This window comes from Miniopterus schreibersii, assembly GCF_964146895.1.
Source record: "Miniopterus schreibersii genome assembly, chromosome: 13".
NCBI lineage: Eukaryota > Metazoa > Chordata > Mammalia > Chiroptera > Miniopteridae > Miniopterus > Miniopterus schreibersii.
Genome location: NC_138113.1, coordinates 10,756,702 through 10,779,764, shown reverse-complemented (window position 1 = coordinate 10,779,764; position 23,063 = coordinate 10,756,702). Strand labels below are relative to the sequence as shown.

Below are 23,063 nucleotides of genomic sequence, written 5' to 3'. Positions count from 1 at the left end.
CAATGTTCTCCCCTAATTCTCCTCCTAACTAACTCTCCAGCTATGGCTTTGCAATCTCCCTTGCTAACTCCCTCCTCTGCTTATATCCTAAAAGAAAATGTTACTAGGATTCTATCCTCATAATGGGTCATTCCCAAATAATAAAAGCTATGATTTATTAAACATTAATTATGCACCAGACACTGCTCTAAGTGCTTTATATGTATCACTCATCCTCATAACCACTGTATTATAGGTCCTATTACAATGGAACCCAAGATGACATGAATTCAAATTTAATACAATTGACTGGCAATGAAGAAATAAGATGACAGTAACTGGAAAGAGCAGCAAAACCAATTAACAAACTGCACTATTTATAGGAGGCAATATAGCAATTAAGAATGCCACTCTCAATCCTACATTCTGAGCAAGTAATGGATTCTAACTCTGACATTTCCAGGCTGTAAGACCTTGGTTAAATTATGTCAAAATGCCTCTGTTCTATTATCTGTAAAATAGCAACAATCCAAGAGAAAATAAAGCATATGCTTATACAAAGATCTTCAGTAGCTTTATGGTGAATAAACAAGTTATGATATACCAAAAATAGAATACTACTCAGAAATAAAAAGTAATGAACTTACCGATACACATAAAAATCACTGATAATTTTCAAAATAATAATACCAAGTATAAGAAATCAGACAAGACTCCCACCCCCAAAAAAGAAGGAGTGCGGGGAGGAGAACACTGTATTACTGAATTTATGAATAGTACTAGAAATGGAAACTAGTCTACAGTGACAGAAAGCAGAGGACTGGTTACCTGGGGACAGGGATAGAGAAGGAGGAGAGATTACAAAGAGGCTTGAGGAAATTTCTGACATGATGAATATGTTCATTATCCTGTTTGTGGTATGGCTTCACAGGTTCATTCACATCAAAACTTACCAATTTGTACTCTTTAAATATGCACAGTTTATTATATGTCAGTTATACCTCAATAAGGCTTAAAAAAAGTAACAACTCACAGAGTCATTGTGAGTAATGGGTTAAAACATAATATATTTGTAAAACACTTAATATTCATTGAAAAGTACTATTATAATTTTAAAGTTTATGATTCATACTTGATACAAATTTAAAGAATTTTACTGTACTTCTACAGGGCAGGCAAACCCTATAAAAACTAATGCCTATAAAAAGTTGTAAACACATTAAAGAAAATAAGTATTTTAGCTTAAGCCTGTCAGAGCATCAGAAGGATTATATTAACTTTTTATATTGAGTGTGAGCAAAGTATTGTGCTAGAGGCTTTACATAGATTATTTCATGAAATCCGTACAACAATCTTTTGAAATAGGTGGTATATGTCCATTTTACATATGAAGATATAAGAGGACTATAGTGGGCATGTAACTTGCCCAAGTTCATTTCAGGAAATGCAAAACACTCAGTCAGATCTCATGGACTCCAAAGTCCGTGGCAATAATTTTTTTACCTCACTGAAAGGAGGTCACCGGGTTACTGGCTTTAGAAAGGGAAGTCTCACACAATCTGAACAGGTGACACAACCTCCAGACTTGGCATTCTACTACATAAAGTGAGTAAATTAGCATCACTTACCATATCTGTAGTTTGATCTTCTTTCCTTGTAATTCAACTGTTTTGATCTTAAAGTCTATTCCTACAACATAGAAAAAAAAGGTAAATTGTATCTGGTTCTGAACTGGGCTATCCTGAAATTAACTGGAATAAAACACACTTTTAAAATCTACTTGTGTGTGTTTGGCTCTGGATATTCACTAAGTATGCAATTCAGAGCACGTGTCCAATTTTAAACCTGAGTAGTAATAAAGATCCAAGAGGGTAGAAGAAATAGCTATAGAGAAAGAGTTCTTACAATTATGAAATAAAAAGTACAATTTAAAGTATCTATTGCAAAGGAATAAAAGATGTTTCTTAGTAGGAAAATACATAACCTTCGTAGCTTGCAGAACAAAAGAAAACCACAAGGGATAAAAAGGGTCATTTCATAATGACAAAGGGATCAATTAATTAAGAAGGCATAAAAATACTAAACGTTTATGCACCTAATAATACAGCTTTTCAAAATACACAAAGCAAATGTACTGCAGATCCCCCAAAATCTTCTCTTTAACCAATCAAAATCTTCAGCTTGGGCCCTTATGTTTGCCAGACCCAAGGAATAAAGGGCCACTTGCCTGGCTTTATAAACATCAGTCTATGTCTGTGGGTAAGAAAGGGGTTCTATGGAAAGGAACCTCACAGGGTGACCTGATCAATTCCTAACTGGGCAGGTCATGGTGGGTAGTCACGCCCCAGGCATATAACTTCATTAATAAAAGGCTTATTTTTGCATAAACAAGCCCTGTCCTTGTTTCTGTCCATCTAGGTTAACACACCTTTGAAATGCCTCTCTCCAGGTCCCTCCCTCTAAAGCCCTACCACCCTCAAGAGATCAGCACATAATCTCAAATATCCTGTAATCCAATCCCAGCCTTGCTTTCTCCCACCTTCATAATCTTCCTTAAATTTCCTCCTTAATCTCAAATGCGTAAGAGAAACCACGAAACTGTTATTCTCTGAAGCATGAGATCTTGCTTTGTCGTCAGTTTTGGAGCAAATAAACTCATACAAGTTCTTTATAGGTTTGGATGTTTCTTACTTTCACAGTCTATATTTTTACTTCTCTAGGAATTATTGAGAAAATCATCCTAAAATGGCCTGATGGTCAAGACCAACTCTGAATAAGACTATTCCAGTTAGGCATACAATTTGTTAATTGATCCTAATGACAAACCTGACAACAAATACTATTTCAGAAAACTTTCTGAAGAAAGGTGAAATTAGGATATGGTCTGAAAACTCAAAACCCGTTGGGATGGAAACCAGGTACAACTGGAAAACTTCTAGGAATTTAGGCTGTTTCAAAGCCACCTACCTAATTTTAAGATAGAAACCTCATCCTAGATTCCTTGAGTTTCCCTCTTGATCTCACACCCAGGGTGGCTACATACTTCTCAAATTCACCAGTCGGAGGACATTTCAGGAATATAGTTTTCCCAGTCCCACTATCATCAGTTTGAACTGAACTTGGGGTTCTCCTTGGGTGGCCATGGTGATGTTACTTCCAGAAGCATCTCCAGGGCCATCTCTGATTTAGAGCTGCAAAGATGGCAGAAGCATAGTTCAAATGCTGGAGACGCAGCTGAGCTTTTTTTTAAAGTTAAAAGCATATGACTAGAGAATATGGGGTTAAAGAAAGGCTCAAAAAACGTTTAAAAAATGGAACACAGGTAGGCATGGGTCAAGGATTTGTTGTTGCTGCTGCTGTTGTCATAGCCTCAAAGCACTTTCTGACTTCTAAAATTCTGTACCTATTATATTAATAGACATAAAAGTTAGGCTAATAGATGCCCTGGCCAGTCTTGCTCAGTGGTTAGACCATCGGCCCTCAGACTGAAGGGTTCTGGTTCCATTCCAGTCAAGGGCATGTATCTCAGTTGCAGGCTCATCCCCAACCAGGATGCGTGCAGGAGGCAACCCAATTGATGTGTCTCACATAGATGTTTCTTTCTCTGAAAACCAATGCAAAAAATATCTTTGGGTAAGGATTTAAAAATAAATAAATTAGGCTAATGGACAAGATACATTTACAAATCTCTCTCCACTACTAAAACACTTCAACGGGTCATATTTCTAGCACGGCCCCAAGCAACCCCAGCAATCTCATTCCCTCCATTCTTCCTCCTATAGTCACATTCAAACAGCTTCTACTGCTGGGTACTTTATCCAAGTAAATACCTTTGTCACTCCAGTAAGTCCTTTCTATACCCCCCAAACTTACATTTAAGGTAGAGTAAAAAAGCTTTTGATAAAATTTAAAGATTAGAGCAAAATCAATAGCTCAGCTGCAAAAAAAAAGCTAGGAAAACCTACCACCCTTTAAGATTCTACCAGGAGGAATAATCAGATTCTCCTACAACACTATCATTTGTTCAATTACCACAGACTAGAGCAATTGTAGTGTTTAATCCAAACAATGATTTTTTTAAGGTTTTGCTTATATGAAAACACAATAGAGGAACCCCCCCCCCCTTTTTTTAAACAGATTCCTGGGACCCAGCTCAAACAAATATTTCCATTTACTGCACATCTAATTTATCAATTTTCAGCTGCTCAGGAAAGTGAGAAACAATACCAGTCCAAACATTTGCCTTAATGATGTTGCAGAAGCACCATTCAGTGGCAAGAAGAGTAACTGTAACTTCTAGCCACTATAAATGTCAGTTTTCCAAGGCTTGGCTTCTGATAACACATCAATACATAGTAATTAATGCAAGCAGAAACAACCTATATAATGAACTCCATACAACCAAAGTTTAACAACTATAGTTAAATGATCGTATTTGCGGTTTTTAACAAGTTTTCACCACACCAGGAAAGGAAATAAGAATCATATACCTACAGTCCTTTGAATGTAGCTTAGTCTGGAATTTAAGAGACCAGGTTGTAGTCCTAGCTCTGACATTAACAACACAAATTTTGAAACTAATATTCACATTAGTTTCTTTATCTGGATGCAGATAATGAAACTAATGCAGAATGCAAAAAAAGTTCCCTCTAAAGATCCTTTCATATAATAGTAATAGCTTAGTAAACAGAATTTACAATGTGCCTAGCACTATTTTAAGCCCATTGTATGAATTAACTCATTAAATTCTCAGAACAATCCAAGTCCATACTATTTCCACTCTACAAATGAAGAATAAAATAAAAACCAATAGCAGTAGCAAAAAAACAAACAAAAAACACACACAATAAAACTAGTAATATTTACTGGGTAATTTACTAAGTGTCCCAAGCATTTCACATATACCATCTCATGTAAAATTCACAAAAATCCTCTAAGAAAGTACCAATATGCCTATCTTATAGAAAATTTAAGGTAATTTCTTAAGATCACAGAATAGGTGGCAGAACCAGGACTCAAATTCTGTGTCTGTTTAATTTCAGACCATGCATGGTCTTAACCTACATTAAGTTCTATAATTCCATTTTTATTTACTTATTTTCTATTGCGGTAAAAATTAATAACATAAAATTTACCACTTTAAAACGAACAATTCAGTACATTCATAATGTTGTACAACTACAACCTCTATCTTGTTCCAAATGTTTTCATCATCTCAAAAGGAAATCCCATGCCCATTAAGCAATTGCTTTTCATTACCTCCTCCCAAGACTCCCTGGAAACCACCAGTCTGCATTCTGTCTCTATAGATTTGCCTATTCCAGATATTTCATATAAATGGAAGCATACAACACTTGACATTTTATGTCTGGCTTCTTTCGCTTAACATAGTTTTTTTAAATTGTTTTTATTTTTAGAGAGAGAGGAAGGGAGGAAGATTGATTTGTTCCACTTACTTGTGCATTTATTGGTTACTTCTGTATGTGCCCTGACTAGAAATCAAACCCACAACCTTGTGTATCCAGGTGACGCTCTGATCGACAGAGCTACCTGGCCAGGGCTCACTTAGCATAATGTTTTTAAGGTCCATCACAGTATAGTATGTATCAGTACTTCATTCCTTTTTATAGCTGATAATATTCTATCACATATACTATAATTTGTTTATCCACTCATCTGTCAACAGATATTTGAGCTGTTTTCACCTTTTTTTGACTTTCGTGAATAGTGTTGCTATGAACATGTATATGCATGTACATGGGTTTATTTGAGTACCTGTTTACAATTCTTCGGGGTATAAATGCTGGGTCAAGTGGTAACTATGATTAACTCTTTGAGGAACCACTATTTCCACAGAAGCTGCACCATTTTACATTCCCACTAGCAATGTATGGGGGTTAATTTTTTCTACATCCTCACCAATGCTTACTGTTTTGCTTTTTTCTAAAAAATTCTCCCTCAAGGGTACTTTTCCCATTGCTTTTCAGAGAGAAAGAAAAACAGCTACATGAGAGAGACACTTCAATTAGTTGCCTCCTGCATGCACCCCGACCGGGAAGGGGATTAAGCCTGCAACCAAGGTACATGCCCTTGGCAGGAATCGAACCTGGAACCTGGGCCAACACTCCAACCACCCAACCACCAAGCCAAACCAGCCAGGGTTGTTTTTTTTAAAAGCCATCCTAGTGAGTGGGCATGAAGTGGTACCTCATGTGGTTTTGGTTTGCATTTCCCTGATGATTGATATTGAGCATTAATTGATGCACTTGTTGGCCATTTGTATCTCTTCTTTGGTGAAATGTTTATTCAAGTCCTTTGTCTAGTCTTAAATCAAGTTGTCTTTTTGTTGAGTGGTAAAAGTTCTTTATATATTGTAGCTACAAGACCTTTATCAGATATATGATTTGCAAATATATCCTCCATTCTGTAAGCTGTCTTGTCATTTTAATATCCTTTGATGCAGAAGTTTTTAATTTTTATAAAGTCCAATTAAATTATTTTTCTTTTGTTACATGCCGTAAGTCCATTGATTTTAATCTCTGAAATGTATGAGACGGAAGTTCTGGGAATTGAAAAATTGACAGAACCAAAGCTAAGTTCAACTTTTTCCAATTACACTGTAAGGTGTAACAGAGAAATAATAAAAGCATTTCTAGTATATGTGTGTGTATACATACAGGGTGTCCCAAAAACATATATGTACACTTTAACAGCTGATAGCTCAATTTTTAAGATGAAATGTATTTTAATAAACACTGCCTCTGTAATTATTCAAAGTGTATGTATACATTTTTGGGGAGACATCATATATATGTTTTGTTTTTGTTTTTCTATGAGCTACTTCACATTCTAGTAATGTGTGTCCCAGCAGAATAAACCATACTTACTATATACTTGGCACTGAACAGAGTAAACAAAGTCCTTCTGCTGAGGGAATTTACATTCCAGAGAGGGGAGAGAAAATAAAATAAATTTTAATATTAGTAGTGATAAATGCTATAACAAGAATGGAAGGGAGAGCTATTTTATACAAGGAAATCAAGGAATGCCTCACTAAAAGGCCTTTGAGCAAAGAACCTCAGGAGGTCTGGGAACAGAACAAGCCATGTGAAAATCTAGGGAGAGTGTTCCAAGGTAGAGAAAACAGTTAAGTGCAAAGTGTCTGAGGTGGAAATGTTTGGCATGTTCAAGAAACACCGTACTTTGTAGCTTTCAGAACCTAGATCTTGCACATATTTTGTTAAACTTACCCCTATTTCCTTTTCATTTTTTGGATGCTATTGTAAATGATATTTTTATATAGAATACTATTATTGTATATTGGCCTTATATCCTGCAACCCTGCTATATTTATACTCACTTATTAATTCTAGTTGCTTTTATGGGGGGGTTCTTTAGGGTTTTCTATGTATATAATCAGGCAGTCTGTAAAAAAGCACTTTCATGTATCTTCCTTTCAAACCTCTATGGCTCATTTCTTTTTAATTTTATTGTACTGGCTACAACTTCTAATACAATGTTGTTTTGTCCTTGGTCCTTAAGAGAAAGCTTAGGCTAAAAACTTAACCATTAAAATATCATGTTAACTGTACATCATTTAGTAGATTGAGGAAAGGTCCTTCCATTTCTAGTTTGATGAGGTATCAAGATTCAAAATGAGGTTCCATTTTGTCAAATGCTTTTCTATACCTATTAAGATGATCATGATTTTTCTTCACTCCATTAAGGCAGCTAATTAAAATGGATTTTGATGTGAAATCAACACTAGATTCCTGAAATAAAGCCTACTTTGTCATGACATTATTGTTTCTGCAAGTTCCTGGAACTTATTTCCAATTGTTTAGATAAGAATTCTTATGTACATGTTCATGAAGGAAATGTCAATGTTCATTAGGGATAGGTTGTGTTTGCTTGGTTTTAGTATCCAAGGTAAGACTGGTCCCATGAATGATTTGAAAATGTGACCTCCTCCTCCATTTACTGAAATAGAAGACTGTTATTTTCTTCTTTAAAACTCACCAGTAAAGCCATCTGGGACTTGAGGGGGTTTTTTCAGAAAAATTTAAATTAAGATTCAATTTCATCACTTACTCTATCAACTAAGAAAGGGGAATGGTGAAATATCCAAATATATAATTGTGGTCTATTTCTCCATTCAATTCTGTCAGTTTTGCTTCAAGTATCTTGAAACTCCGTTATTAGGTATATAAATATAATAAATGGACACATTTATCATTGTCAAAAAAGCTCTTCATTCCTTAAAATATATATCCCTTGCTCTGAAATCTACTTTGTCTAATATTAATACAGCCAACTTGAGCATTTTGATTAGTAGCTTATTAGATATACCTAATTATTTTTAGTGACTGTGCTATGGTTTATAATATACACCTTTAACAGCACCATCTACCTTCAAACAATTTTATCCTGCTTTTTGTATTAATATTAGAACTTTACAGCAGTATACTTCCATTTTCTCCCTCCTATTATTGGGCTTGAGAAAATCTGTACTTCTGCTTGTTATAACTTCTACATTTTACTCTTCTAACTATTATAAATCCTACAAAACACTTTTTTTTTTTTTTGCTTTAAACATTCAATTGTCTTTAAAATAAATTAAATTTTGAGAAAAAAAAAATCTTTTTTATTTTTCCACATTTTTACCATTTCTTACCCTCTTCATTCCTTTGTGCAGATCTGAGGTTCCATCTGGAATGATTTTCTTCGGCCTGAAAAACTTCCTTTAACATTTTTAATAGTATGCAAAACCGCCAGCAAGGAATTCTCTCAGCTTCTGTTTGTCTGGAAAATGTCTTTATTTTTGCTCTCCTCTTTGGAAGATATTTTTGTTAGGATTTAATTCTAACTTAAGTTTTTCCTTTCAAAACATTAGTTATGTTACTCCATTGTCTTCTGGCTTGCATTCTTTCTTTTTCCCCTTATCACTTTGAAAGAAATGTAAATTTAAGAACCTTTTTATTTTAAAATTATTTTATAGAAAAGTTAAATAGCAGAGTTCGTGTATACTTTTTATCTACTTTCTCCTAACGTTAACACTTACACAACCATTTATCAGAAACAAGAAAGTAATGCTGGTACAATGGACCTTTTCTAAGCACTTCTTTGTTTTCTGGCACCAAAGATGTTCCAGGAACATCTTGCATTTCTCCTACTCCAGTTCTGGGAATCAACCAGTTGTTCGAAGAGCCCTGGTTCATTTTATTGAAGATTTGTAGAGTCCGAAATCTAGGCACTAAGGAGTCTGCTCGTCGCTACGAGTGTCATGACTTTGAGGCCTTCCTAGAGAAAAGAGTGAGGAAATACACTTATGTGTACTAATCCATGCACATACACATATCTACCATTCGGTAACGAGAAAGAATGTGTATATATAAATGTGTGTATATATAAAACGAGTTCACACTGACACCTCTGATTCCAATCCAACATCATAGAGTTCATCTACACTTTTTCAGTTTCTTTCTCGTAACCACCTTGTTTAACAATTGGAAACCTGGCCCTCATTATCTAAAATATGTTTACTTATATATTCAATCCCAGTTTACAGTACTTCTCTTAACATTGTCAATAGGTTCTTGGAACCTGTGACTTTGACAGATGCCATTCCATCACAGGGCCACTTGCACACACAGCCACACCCACTCAAACTGGGACAAGTTAGACACACCAGTTCACCTAACATGCACATCTTTAGGATGTGGGAGAAACCAGAGCACCTGGAGCAAACTGAGATGGACACTGGGAGAATGTGCAAACTCCACACAAGACAGTGATCCCTGCCAGGGATTTTGTTTCTCATCAACTTTGTAACGTAACAGTGTCGAACAAAACCAAGTTATTTGAGGGCCTGCTGCATACATAAAGTAATTTCAGACCTGCTAACCCACGCCCTTATGAGAAACTAGAATTGCTAAATACAATACTTGTATACAATTCTTTTTATCTTTAGTCCTACAGTATCTAATCAAAATGCTCTTTTCTAAAGTGACACTGATTATTCCTTTCTTCCTCTTCACTGTTTCTTACTCATTTGTAACAGTTATGTCCATTTGTTCACTTTTCATGTTTTTCATGAAAAGGCAACAGTTTTTCTTATCTTTGTCCTCTGTTTTATGTATCTATATTATATATAGATATGTAGATATCTACATATATGGTGGTCTTTTTCTCACTGGCTTAAGATTTCTTTATAACTGGTTGGATTAGTATATGCCTCAGTGTATCCTACCTAGGTTCATTAGGTCTATGGGATTATAGCTTTCTTCTGCAACCACAGCTTCCCACCCCAGTCCTGGACTCCAAATGCACACATACATTAGACTACTTGATAATGTCCCACATCACTGAGGCTCTTTTTCCCCCTAGCTTCCTCCTCACCCCTCCATGTTTCATTTTGGATAGTTTCTATTGCCCTGATCTTTTCTTCTGCAGTGTCTAATCTGCTAAGCCCATAGGTTGAATTTTTCATTTCAGATATTGTAGTTTTCAATTCTAGAAGTTCTAATAGGTCTTTTTTACGTCTTGTATTTTTCTCATGTTCACAGTTTCCTTTAAATGCAACATCTGTCTTCTAAATTTATCATCTTTGTAATTTCTGGGACTGTTTCCATCAAATGATTTTTCTGCTGCTTAAGGGCTACATTTTTCTATTTCTTCCGTTATGTTTAGCTATTTTGGATTATATTAACATTTTGCATATATTGTCAATGTATGGATTTTTTAATTTTTTTAAACATCTTTTTTATTTTTTAACATGTTTTTCTTGATTTTAGAGAGAGAGAGAGGAAGGGAGAGGGACAGAGACAGACAAAAACATCGATGAGAGAAAAACATCAATTGGCTGCCTCCTGCATGCCCCTTACCGGGGATTGAGCCCAAAACTGGGCATGTGCTCTGACTGGGAATTGAATTGGCAACCTTTGGGTGAATGGGATGACACTCAACGAACTGCACCACACATGCCAAGGTCCATTTATAAGCTTTAAAAAAGCAAAGCAGCTATTATATTCTGAAGCACTTGTACATTACATTAAAATTAAATTACAAGTGACAACAAAAGTCATTCTAACAAAAAATAATTTCATCCAAGTACACAAAAGTTGACATTACAAAGTAATATATAATAAAGTCCAAGAATTGCTGAATCTCTAGGTATAAGTCAAGATGAAGAAAGTTTTATTTGTTATGCACTAATTTTAGAGACACTCCCCTAATTCATAAGGTCATTAAGATTCTCAGAAGTAATATAGTTAAAGAAGACAGCTGGGAAATCTGATAAATTCCACAATACCAGTTAGTAGACAATAATATAAAAACAAGAGAAGCAACACCATAAAACCAGAGAATTAACATGTATTCTCTATGCACAAAAGATATGATGCCCTTATGCAACCAGAATTACCTATATTCCTTTAATTACCTATATTTGTAATATCATGTAGTGTTTTAAGTATTTATTTGGCCCAGCCCACATGGCTCAGCTGTTGAGCACTGACCTATGATCCAGGAGATAGAGGTTCGATTCCCAGTCAGGGCACATGCCTCGGTTTTGGGCTCAATCCCCAGCAGGGGGCATGCAGGAGGCAGCCGATCAATGACACTCTCATCATTGATGTTTCTATCTCTCTCTCCCTCTCCCTTCCTCTCAATGAAAACAATAAAAATGCATTTAAAAAAAATTTATTTGGCACTTGCCTTTTACTACCTACCTAAATTTGGTAAAAATGAAAATAATATAACCAATTTACATTTGTATCTCAAGAGATATCTGAAGAATTAAAAGCTCTAATGAAAAAGTAAAACATAATTCCACTTACTATGTCTAAATTACTTTGAATTCAAAATTAATGTAGTAGAAATCAATGAGATTTGCTTTGTTTCACAAAGTCATAAGATTTATTTCATTGGAATAATTTATTTCCACAGGTGGTTTTAAATTTGATATATGTAGTTAATTCCTTGAGTTCCTAATGAATTTCCTCCATTTCCTTTATTCCTGAGCACTCTTTGTATGGTCCTTTGACACTTTTCTCAAAAGGGAAGGAAAAACTTTTTCATGCCGAAGAACTGAGCAAGTAGATTCTGTTATAAAACACCACTCTGCAGTTTTTGCCATCATTCCACTACCCAAAACTTTGGGGGCACCTTCTAACAGTGGCGTTCTCCAGAATATTTTTATTTTCTCATTTGGTACCACAGTATCAAGAGTAACCCTGCCTTGCCAGGCCGGGAATGGCTTGGCAGTTGAGCATCGACCTAGGATCCAGGAGATTGCAGTTCAATTCCCGGTAGGGGCACATGCCCAGGTTGCAGGCTTGATCCCCAGTCAGGGGGTGCATGACTCTCTCATCATTGATGTTTCTATCTCTCTCCCCTCCTCTCTCTGAAATCAATAAAGATATATATATATACACACACACACACACACATATATATATATAATATATATACATTTTAAAAGTAACCGTGCCTCAAATAATAATCTTGATCCCTACAAAGCCACTCCAATCATATTTTGATGATCTGTTAGGTTTTACACTACACATCAATAAGAAAATACAAGTCCAGTGTGAATTCACTTTAGGAATTAAGAAGGCAGTATGGAGCACAGTAATTAAGAGGATTCAGGCAAACATGGTCTCTGGCTCTGCCACATACTAGCTGTGTTGCATTGGGTAAAACTTTAACCTCTCCAGATGTACCTTTGGTTTCCCTAACTACGATAGGAATTATAATTTTCATTTCCAATATGCTGTGAGGATTAAATGAGATAATGTGCAGAAAGCCTATGTACATAAAAAGCCCTCAATTAAGCTATTAAATTGGTTCTGAATACTACTCCAGCTACTCATTTTCAGTCTTCTTCCAGCCTAATGCTTTGCCACGAGTGAGACAAACTGCCCACCCTCTTTTTGGCCTGCCCTTATCTTCTCCCGATTACAGCTCCTTGATCCAGTCCAAACTGTATCCCAGGCAACAGTATGATTCTCAGGTCAGCAACTCTCTTGTGAATTTTCCCTGAATTTGCTCACTTATCTCCAAACCCTTGGTTTGCTGTCCTCCACCCCCCCTTCCCTTTTATGGTTATTACAACTTGTCACAAAATAAACGTTTTTCTAAATTAAAAAAAAATGAGTTCATATACTATCTCTAAAGGTCATCAAATCTTCAAAATCTAGGACTTTTTAATTAACTGTTTCAAATTTATTAATACATAATGTTTACTCTCCACTTTGCACATAATACCACGACAATGTATTTGGTCGTGATACTTTTACAACAGAATACTTTGCAATGACATCTGTTTATTCTGTATTAAATAAAAGCACAATTACTTTAAATTCCTGTTAATTTACTTGACTTCCACAAACCACCTTCTCCTCACCTCTAGCTTTCACCTCAGATTTTGTTTTACCAAAAATAAAAATATATAAATAAATAAACATTTCAAGCAACCTCTTCTCTAGCTTATTTATCAGACGACAAAACATCTGCTTAAGCAAGTTAAATCTGTACTGATTCATTTAGGACACCATCAGCCAAAGCACAAAACCATTGCATTCCAACAGTGTAGAGGAATTTGAACATTGTTGGTATGTCTCTTACCAAATAGTTCTAATAACACAGTGTAAACTTAACTACAAAGAGAGGCTGCAAATCCAGTAAAAGATGCAGTGAAAAATGATAGGGGAGAACTACTAAGCCATTGACAAATGAGGAATGAATACAGAAACAGGAATAGCTAAAAATGACAGCACAAATGGACTTAAAATTATATGAGCAAAAGATTAAGAGTCCCTTAAAAAATGAATAAGACTTTTAAATGTATTTTAATGACTCCTTATGTTCACACTATAAACGTCAAAAATAAGATGAAAGGATCTTATTTATACAATTTTGTCGCGAAAAGTATGCCGATCCTCTTCCACACTAGTCTTTCAGTGCTAAATGTAACTAAGAATTAAAATTATAATCTAAATTTTGTCAAATACAAGATAAAACTTGCTTTCATAAGTTTTAATTTCTCTGCAAGTTCCAACATTTGTTTGTTTTCCATTGTTTGCTAGGAAAATGTTTATTGTTTTGAATGAATTTCCTTAATGTTACTTTTCTCAGTACCATTATTTCATATACTATCCTATCATTTCACTCTTCATTTGTGCCAGTCTCTCCTACTAGACTATAAACTGAGTTAGCAGGAACCACAGAAAAAGGTATACCACCAATTCTCAAACTTTTTGTTCTGAGGGCCCCTTTATATTCCTAAAATTACTGATTCCAAGAAACTTTTGTTTATGTGGGTTATATCAATTTATATTTACCAAATTAGAAATTAAAACTAAAAATTTTTTTAAATATTTATAATGTATTTTAAAATAGACCCATAAATAACCCTTTCATGAAAAAATATATTTTCCCCCCAAAAAAATAAACTAGTGAGAAGAAGAGCGTGATTTTATAGTTTTGTAACTTTAATGTCCAGCCTAATAGGCAATTTGGATTTTCGTATGAGCTTCTGCATTCAATCTGTCGCAATATGCTGCTTTGGTGGAAACATGAAGAATATAAGAAAATCTAGTTGCATACAGGTATGTAGTTGGAAAGGGAGGAACATTTTTAAGATAATCCTAAATACTCTTCTATTCAGATAATTCTAAATACTCTTCTTTGACACTATGAAAGTGAATAAGTGATATTTCTTAGAGATTAGTTGGAATGTGGAATCTGAAACCATATATCAATGAATTTTTCATAGTCTATTACATCGAATTCATCTGTTACTCTACACTTTGAGTGGATCTTTTTACCCATGCATGATTTTATAAGATCACGTACTGGTCATTTGGAAAATACTGGTTCACTACACAGTTCTTCCAAATGTTGACACATCTCGTTACACAATATGAAAAAAATCATTTTCATTAATATTATCATGGACGTCATCAGGGGAATCTCTTAAGTACTGGAAAGCTGTCAAGCTCACGGAAGAAGACAAAAATTTTCCAAAATTCTAATTTTCATTTAAAAGTATGAATTATTTCATTGGCAACAACTACCATCATTTCATTCATTTGAGGAAGTGTCATCTGACAAATATTCAAGTTTAAATAACCACAATGTACTAGCTGTTCTTTCAAGAATACATGGTGTTGCCCTGGCCAGATAGCTCAGTTGGTTAGAGCATCGCCCCTATACACCAAGATTGAGGGTTCCATCCCTGGTCAGGGCACATACAAAAGTCAACCAATGAATGCATAAATAAGTGGAACAACAAATCGATGTTTCTCTCTCTAAAATCAATTTTAAAAATAAATAAATAAATGGTGTTCCATGAAAAAGGTGGTCAACTCAGTTTCACAAGTGCTTTTCCTTGAGACAACCATCACTGTCTCATAATGAGGCAGAAATATTTTACATTTACTTCCCATTCTGTCACACAGAAAAAAAGATGTGAGCTCAAGAGTAAAGCTTTAATAAAATTTAAAACTCTTTGTTTAATTAAGGACATTCTTTTTAAAAAAATCCTCACCAGAGAATATGTTTTTGATTTTGAGAGAGAGAGAGGAAGGAGAGGAGAGAGAAACATCAATGTGAGAGAGAAACATCGACTGGTTGCCTCCCATACACACCCCAATCAGGGATTGAACCTGCAATCTTTTGGTGTACAGGATGAGGCTCCAACCAAGCCACCCAGCCAGGGCAGGATATTCTTAAATGAAATTAAGCTTTGTGTTTTTCCCTTGAGTTCCTGGATGTAAAGAATACAGTAACTTTTTCATAATTTATATGCCATACAATGTGTCCAAGGAGTCTGATCCCTAAAACCAAGAAACTCCAGGAGAAAACTTATAGCTATACATCCATTATAACTTAAGGTAACAGACAACACAGAGTAAAGATAAATCTAAAACTGACAACACAGAAGTACAGTGCTCTAAAACCAAAACTTCTATCATCAAAACTACCTTAACAGTTAAAAGTTTTTAAATGCCTTACTATATAAGGCATTAGTATTTTCAAGATATGCCTCAAAAAAGTTTAAGTTATAGAAAAACATAAATCTGTAAGTTCCAAGGAACACTGCAATCCAGCATTATTCCTGGGATAGTTAGCCTTGTCTTTTTTAACTTCAGAGAAAAGATCCAGTTTTACTGATCAACTAGGTAGGGGCCTTCTACTGGTGGCAGGCCCACTAGCTTCAACTATGGTTCTGCTGCAGAAATTAAGACCACCTCTATTAAAACCAACTTTTTGGGCGTAAAAATTCCAAAGAATCTACATCAATGCTGTTTAGAATGAAAAGAGGCTATATTCAGTTAATAAGAATATATTGTCAGGTGAAAAATGTTTTTAAATATGAGATCATAGAGAGACAAAGGCAAGTCAGAAATTCTTAATTCCAAACTGCCACTAAAATGCAAGGTGCATCAGTGGTCCTAGCTATAGTGTACAGTATTCTCTCTCAAGGAATATGCATGAATTGATACACTAACTGCTCTGCAAAAAACTTTATTAAATACAAGATATAAAACATACATAAAACAACTCCTTCTTTCCTTTGACTTCTACAGAAGAGGTATGAGCTGTCATTAAGTTTGCTTAGCTGGCTTTAATTAAACCTTGCCCACAGTCTCAGAAAAATGACTCAGCAAGACTCAGCCCATATGTTAACTAGAGTTAAGAGATTAACACTATTAAGTTAAACATGTATTTCTCTAACATGCCCAATTTATAAATACAGAAAGAGGCTCAGAGGTTAAATGACTTGCTCAAGCTCACCCAGCAAATTAACTCTGATTAGAACCCTGTCTCTTGGCTCAATATTCTATTTAATATATTTGGCACTAAAAGATTATTTCCAGGAGAACTTAAAAGGCTTATGGTCACTGACAGGTCCATTTACACAACCTCTCATGCTCCTTAAAAATTAAATCACTCGCCCAGCTGGCATGGCTTAGTGGCTGAGCACCGACCTATGATCCAGGAGATCCGGGTTTGATCCCCAGTAAGTCAGGGTATATGCCCAGGTTGCAGGCTCGATCCCCAGCAGGGGGCATGCAGGAGGCAGCTGATCAATGACTCTCACCATTGATGTTTCTCTCTCTCCCTCCTCTCCCTTCCTCTCCCTGAAATCAGTAAAAATATATTTTTTAAAAAGATTAAAGCACTCAATGTACATATAAGAGTTTAAATACATCTTTGATAGGCCTTTAACTAGAAAATTCCAACTGCATTCCATTCTGCACATTATCTGGGCCAGTCATCTTTTCAAAATTTAAATGTCACATTCCTGCTCAAACCTTCAAAGGAATTCAAATCATTAGCAAGGACTACTAGGCTCTGCATGATCTGGGGAACAACTGCTCTTCAACATCGACTGCTTCTGCTCTCCCTACCTGACTCACACCAGCAACAGACCTTTCAGTTCTTTGAACTCCATAACCTTCTTTACTCACCAAGGACCTTTTCTTGACTATTTCCTTTGTCTGGAATGTTTTTCATTTCCTCACTCTTTTCTCCTACCTTACTTCTAACATCTCAGATATCAACATAAATGTCAGTTTCTTAGGAGAGCATTTCCTGATCCACCTCCCCATGACCTGAAATAGATTAAGAACCTCTGTTTAGTCTGATTTTACAATGTATTTTCTATTCATAGCAATTATCTAACTACAGAATTATTCTGGTTTGGTGTTTTTATTAGATGAATATTTATCACCCTATCAAACTGCTGCAAGTATGGTGATCACTAAATCCACTTGAGCAGAACAGTCTTCATTTATCATGTTTTCCAACATCCTGTCCACATTTACTGTCTCAGATTTTACACTTTTAACACAGTTGCTTTAAAGTTAGTGGAGAGGGTTTGGTAAACCTTCAATTGGTGCTACAAACTTCTGCCAAGGTCTTACACTGTTACGTGAGACAAATGAAAAAATGTAAACAGTTAACACATGGTTAAATCTAAAAGGATGACCAGTGATAACCTGTCCCTATTTCAAATGCAAAATAATTGACATTTCCTCCAGCGCAACAAGCTGATATCAAGTGTAATAAAAGGCAGCCAACTCCTGGTCTTAAGGAGGAGAATGTTTAAAGCTGTTGCCTCAACAAGATGTAAGAAGTCATCAGGTTACCAGTCAGTGGAATAAATAGGAAACACGGAAAATTATATGTATACATGAAATGTGCAGGAGTAGTCCTTTCAGGATATATATAGAGAGTATAAATGCTTTTGCTACAATGACTTTATCATTTATTTTATAGTGTGTATCCATAACTAATCTATATATTTTAAAATAAACCTTTTAGACACTCAGAGAAAGTTTATGTTTAAAGTGACAACACTGACAAATCTCAAGAAACATGTTAATAGTTTGGTATATCATCTCTTTGTATTCTTTTTACACAAATCAAAGTATATATAGTACACTTTTTAAACAGGAAAAAGTCATACCTTATATCTGAAATCACTGTTCCTCGATTTCGAACTTTTGATATTTTAGAAAATGCAAATTCCTTAACAAGACTTTCAAGGCCTTCTACTAACTAGGCACAATTTATAAACTGCACGCCTCCTACTCTAGTCTCTTTATACTACCTGCAGTCTCCAAACACACCATGTACAACTACATTCCTATGCTGTTCCCTCTACCTGAAAATGTCCCCCAAACCCCCACACCTTATTAATCAAGCTTTAAGGTTCAGCTTAAATGATCTCCTTGAGGCCTATACTACCAATCAGAGCTTTCCAGGCCCTCCTGTTTCACACATAACATCTTTACATAGCGTTATTATCATTCACACATTTTATTGAACAGTTATGTGAGCAACAGGATCACTAAATTGTGAGCTCTTTCAAAGAGGAACTTTCATATTTTTCCTTTCATCTCTATATAACCACCATGGCCCTTATACACATTATATACCCAGTAAGTGATTACTGAAATAACCAAAATCCCTTAGCATGACACTGGTTGAAAAAGCTTTTCACCATAACCTGGATTTCGACCACTAACTCCAAAAAAATTTTAATTACAAGGAAAGATGTATCTCAACTATTTTTATTTCTGTTGTCAACAATTTTCCTCTGTAATACTCTATCAAAAGAAGTAGAATAAGCCATTGAAAGTGTTTTCCAAATCACCACTTTCTAAAGTAGTATTTTTAACTTAAAGGTCCGCTGTATTTTCATTTTTTTAACTCTGGAAATTGACACATTTTGTGAATAAAATTTAGCCCTGTTCTAATATATTTTAAGTAAATACAATTAATTTGAGATAAAATTTAAAGCTTTTCCTCAGTTTGTTTGCCAACGGCAAAACTATCACATGCCCAGCAAGAGTCATATTCTCCGAATTTAAGTATTATAGTACCTAGATCAATGTCCTTGGAACTTTACAAGCTAATTCCTTCTTTCTAGAGAAACAGAACCAGTCTTTCTGAGGTATGAAAATGAACTAATTTACTTCAGATTGTTAGTACTCACTCAAAAACTGAAATACCAACAAATGCTCCAAATGGAAAATAACAGGTAATAAGTAGTAGGTAATAAATAGGTAATAAGTATTATGCTCATAATAGGTACATAAAAAACATTATTTCTGCCAAAAAATTTAACATGCATACCATACAGATATAGAAAGGTGTAGATTTCAAAATCTACAAAACAACATATGATTACGCAATACCAAGCAGGCACAGGACAGACACCAATGTTTTCAGGAAGATGAGTTTTAAACAGTCAAAAACAAATTAACTAAAATCCTACATGATTTACTCTTGAACTTAAGTTAGCTATAATGCTTTCCTTAAAATTAATACTTAAAGCCCTGGTAGGTATCGTCCCATATACCAAAAGGTCACCAGTTCAACTCTCAGTCAGGGTACATGCCCAGGTTGCAGGCTCGATTCCAGTGGTGGGTATATAGGAAGCAGCTGATTGATGTTTCTCTCACATGGATGTTTCTCTCTCTCCCTGATCCCCCTTCCTCTCTCTCTAAAATCAATAAAAACATTTTTTAAAATTAATATTTAACACTTCCAATTCTTTCTTTCCAGTTACTCCCATCAATCAACAAATAACTTCATCTAAGAGCATATGATATAAAACAAACTGTATTTGAGAATACAGTTCCCTAAAAATTTCTAATTCAACTGAGCAATTTTAAACTCAGTAAATTTATTTACAAAAATCCAATAGGATATCAGGGAAAAGGCAAAATGTTTAAAGAAATAATCCATTTGGCAGTAACATTTTTATGAGGCTAAAGTGAAGTATCCCAAGGGTAGACAGAACATCAAGCATGGAGATGTTACCCAAATCACTGCGGAGTTGGAAATCAGCATTAAGTAGGATCACTGTAACCTAGGGCAAAGAGTAAGAGTACTGATACACACACACACACACATATTATATATATAGCCTCATCACCAATGTTCTAAACAGTACCTCCTAAAATGCCTAGGAAAAAGTCAAAATCAGCTCAGGAAAATGTGCTGGGAGCTAAAGAAGAAACTTTGAAATAAAATGCCTTGTGTTAAAAGAAGTCCTGCAATTCGTGGGGCCTACACATAAAAACATCTTAATAAGGAAAATTTTTCAGAATAGAAATTGAAGAAAAATTAAAGAGATACAGTCATATTACGTATAGTGTAAAAATCAGTTACACTGGAGTTAATCAGGTTAACACTGAAATTATTTTTATTCCCTAAGTACAGAGTAAACCATGAGTCACAATAGCCCCACAAAGTAAACAGTCCACATGTCGCTTAATTTATAATTACCGATGCTATATAAGATACTACTATTGAATATTTTTATTAGAATATTTTGTTTTATAGAGAAATGCAAACTGCCACACCTAGTCTGACTTATGGTCTAAAAAGCCGACTCTTCTGCCCCACTGGAATGGCTCAGTTGGTTAAGCGTCATCCTGTGCACCAAAAGATCACCAGTTCAATTCCTGGTCAGGGCACATAAGGGAGTTTCTCTCTCACATCTCACACCGATGTCTCTGTCTCTCATTCTCTCCCTTCCTTTCTAAGCATGTCCTCGGGTGAGGATTAAAAAAAATAAAAATTAGCCCGGCCGGGAGAGGCTCAGAGGTTGAGCATGGACCTAGGATCCAGGCGATTGGGGTTCAATTCCCAGTCAGGGCACATGCCCGGGTTGTGGGCTCAATCAATGACTCTCTCATCATTGATATTTCTATCTCTCTCTCTCTCCCTCTCCCTTCCTCTCTCTGAAATCAATAAAGATATATTTAAAAAAATTTTTTTAATTAAAATTAAAAATAAATAAATAAAAGCCCACTATTATCAAGGGAGGCATATTAAGTTAAGAGCACAGCTGACCTTCTAGAAGTCCATCTTAAAGGTTAGGCATAAGCCAGTTTCACTAAGGTGCTATTTATGGCTCTGACGTATCCACATCTGTACAAACCCTTTTGAATCCATTTAAAATAAAGAGGTTATTTCTTTAATGATATTATTCAATATGGAAAAATCCTTATGTTTATCCTCAAAACTGGCCAACTCACATTTCTTTTTTTCTTTTTTTAAATATATCTTTACTGATTTCAGAGAGAGGAAGGGAGAGGAAGAGAGAGGGAGATAGAAACATCAATGATGAGAGTCATTGATCGGCTGCCTCCTGCACGCCCCCGACTGGGGACCGAGCCTGCAACCCAGGAATGCGCCCCGACCCAGAATCGAACCCCAATCGCCTCGATCCTAGGTCGATGCTCAACTGCTGAGCCATGCCCAGCCGGGCGGCCCACTCACATTTCAAAGGAATCCTCTGACAATCTTAGTCCTTGAGAATTGTGATGAGCCTTAAGTTTACCTTATCCAGGCTTATATTTGTTCGTATAGTCACCCCCCAGCTTCGCTTTTCCATCAATGCATCCAATTTTTAAAATATTTTTGAATATAAAAAGTAATTTTTGTTATTTTAAAATAAATCACTTATCCAGCATCTTGTAGAAAAACTATTCCACTAAAGTTAAAGTCTGATTATATGTATGGCACTAAAACTTAGTCTTTTTAAATTATGTCTCCAAAATATATCACACTTTTTACCTTGACAGAGGCTACTGAAGATAAAAGAATTTCTTCTCAAATGATCATATAACTATCAATTCACAAATTTGTAACTATACGGAATAGTAATATAATCTTTAATCTTCATTTTAGTTCTTAGGTCTCCTCCCTAAATGTCTATCTGGTCTCATATCCACTGGCTGGACACATTACCTGCATAACAGCAAAAGTCTGTGGCTTCTCAGTTCCTTTGGACTTAATAAAATGGAGTTAAAAATCAAAGTCAGTTAGGCACTAAGAAAACACCAAGCACTGTAAGTGGCTTACTTTAGGGGATTTGTGAATATATGATTTGTTTGGGTCTGAATTATATTTAGAGATTGATAGAAGACTACTCTCTAGATAAATGTAGTGTTACTAGCTGGTTGTTTAAAATTTGACATTTCTTGAAATATAGCAATCATAGCTATGTAAGATAAAACAAAACAGAAAAATAAGATGTCCTAAAGGGAATAACAAAGTCTGTACTACTCACCACTGTATCCCAGGTACTCAGTGCCTGACACATTGTAAAACCTTAATTTTTTTTAATGAACAGGCAATGCAAAGGTTTATAGCTTAATTTTCTAGTTTATTTTTAGTAACTATGTTCCCCTTGAAATACAGCTCTAATTTATTTTGAATTAGATACTACATGAAATACAAAATAAACTTTCTTAAGACACATAAAAGCAAATAGGGCAACATAATGACAATTGGTGAATCTAGAGGAAGGCCATAGGGGATTCACTGTTGTAAATACCTTGACTTTTCTGTAGATTTGAAACTTTTTCAGAGAAAGTTTTTAGAACTATTACTCACTTAGGCAAAGAGCTTACATTTGAATAATTATTTTGATATTATATTTACCTTCCGTCTTCCATAGCATTCTTGCCAGTTTATTATGCTCAGTAAATATCCCCCACACAAAAATATGCAAATAGACACTACTGAATTTTTTAAATTCACACTGATCCGTT

At 35.1% G+C, this 23,063-nt stretch overlaps 1 protein-coding gene across 2 annotated transcripts in view; it reads right to left on the bottom strand.

Annotated features, from left to right (window-relative positions):
- The window catches only part of RAB10 (RAB10, member RAS oncogene family), a 51,850-nt gene that overhangs the window by 14,908 nt on the left and 13,879 nt on the right, over window positions 1-23,063 (bottom strand). For both annotated transcript variants that reach the window (XM_081156833.1, XM_081156832.1), the window contains one exon: window positions 1,608-1,668. In XM_081156833.1, the coding sequence (XP_081012959.1) occupies window positions 1,608-1,668 (61 nt within the window). The remainder of the gene's footprint in view (window positions 1-1,607; window positions 1,669-23,063) is intronic.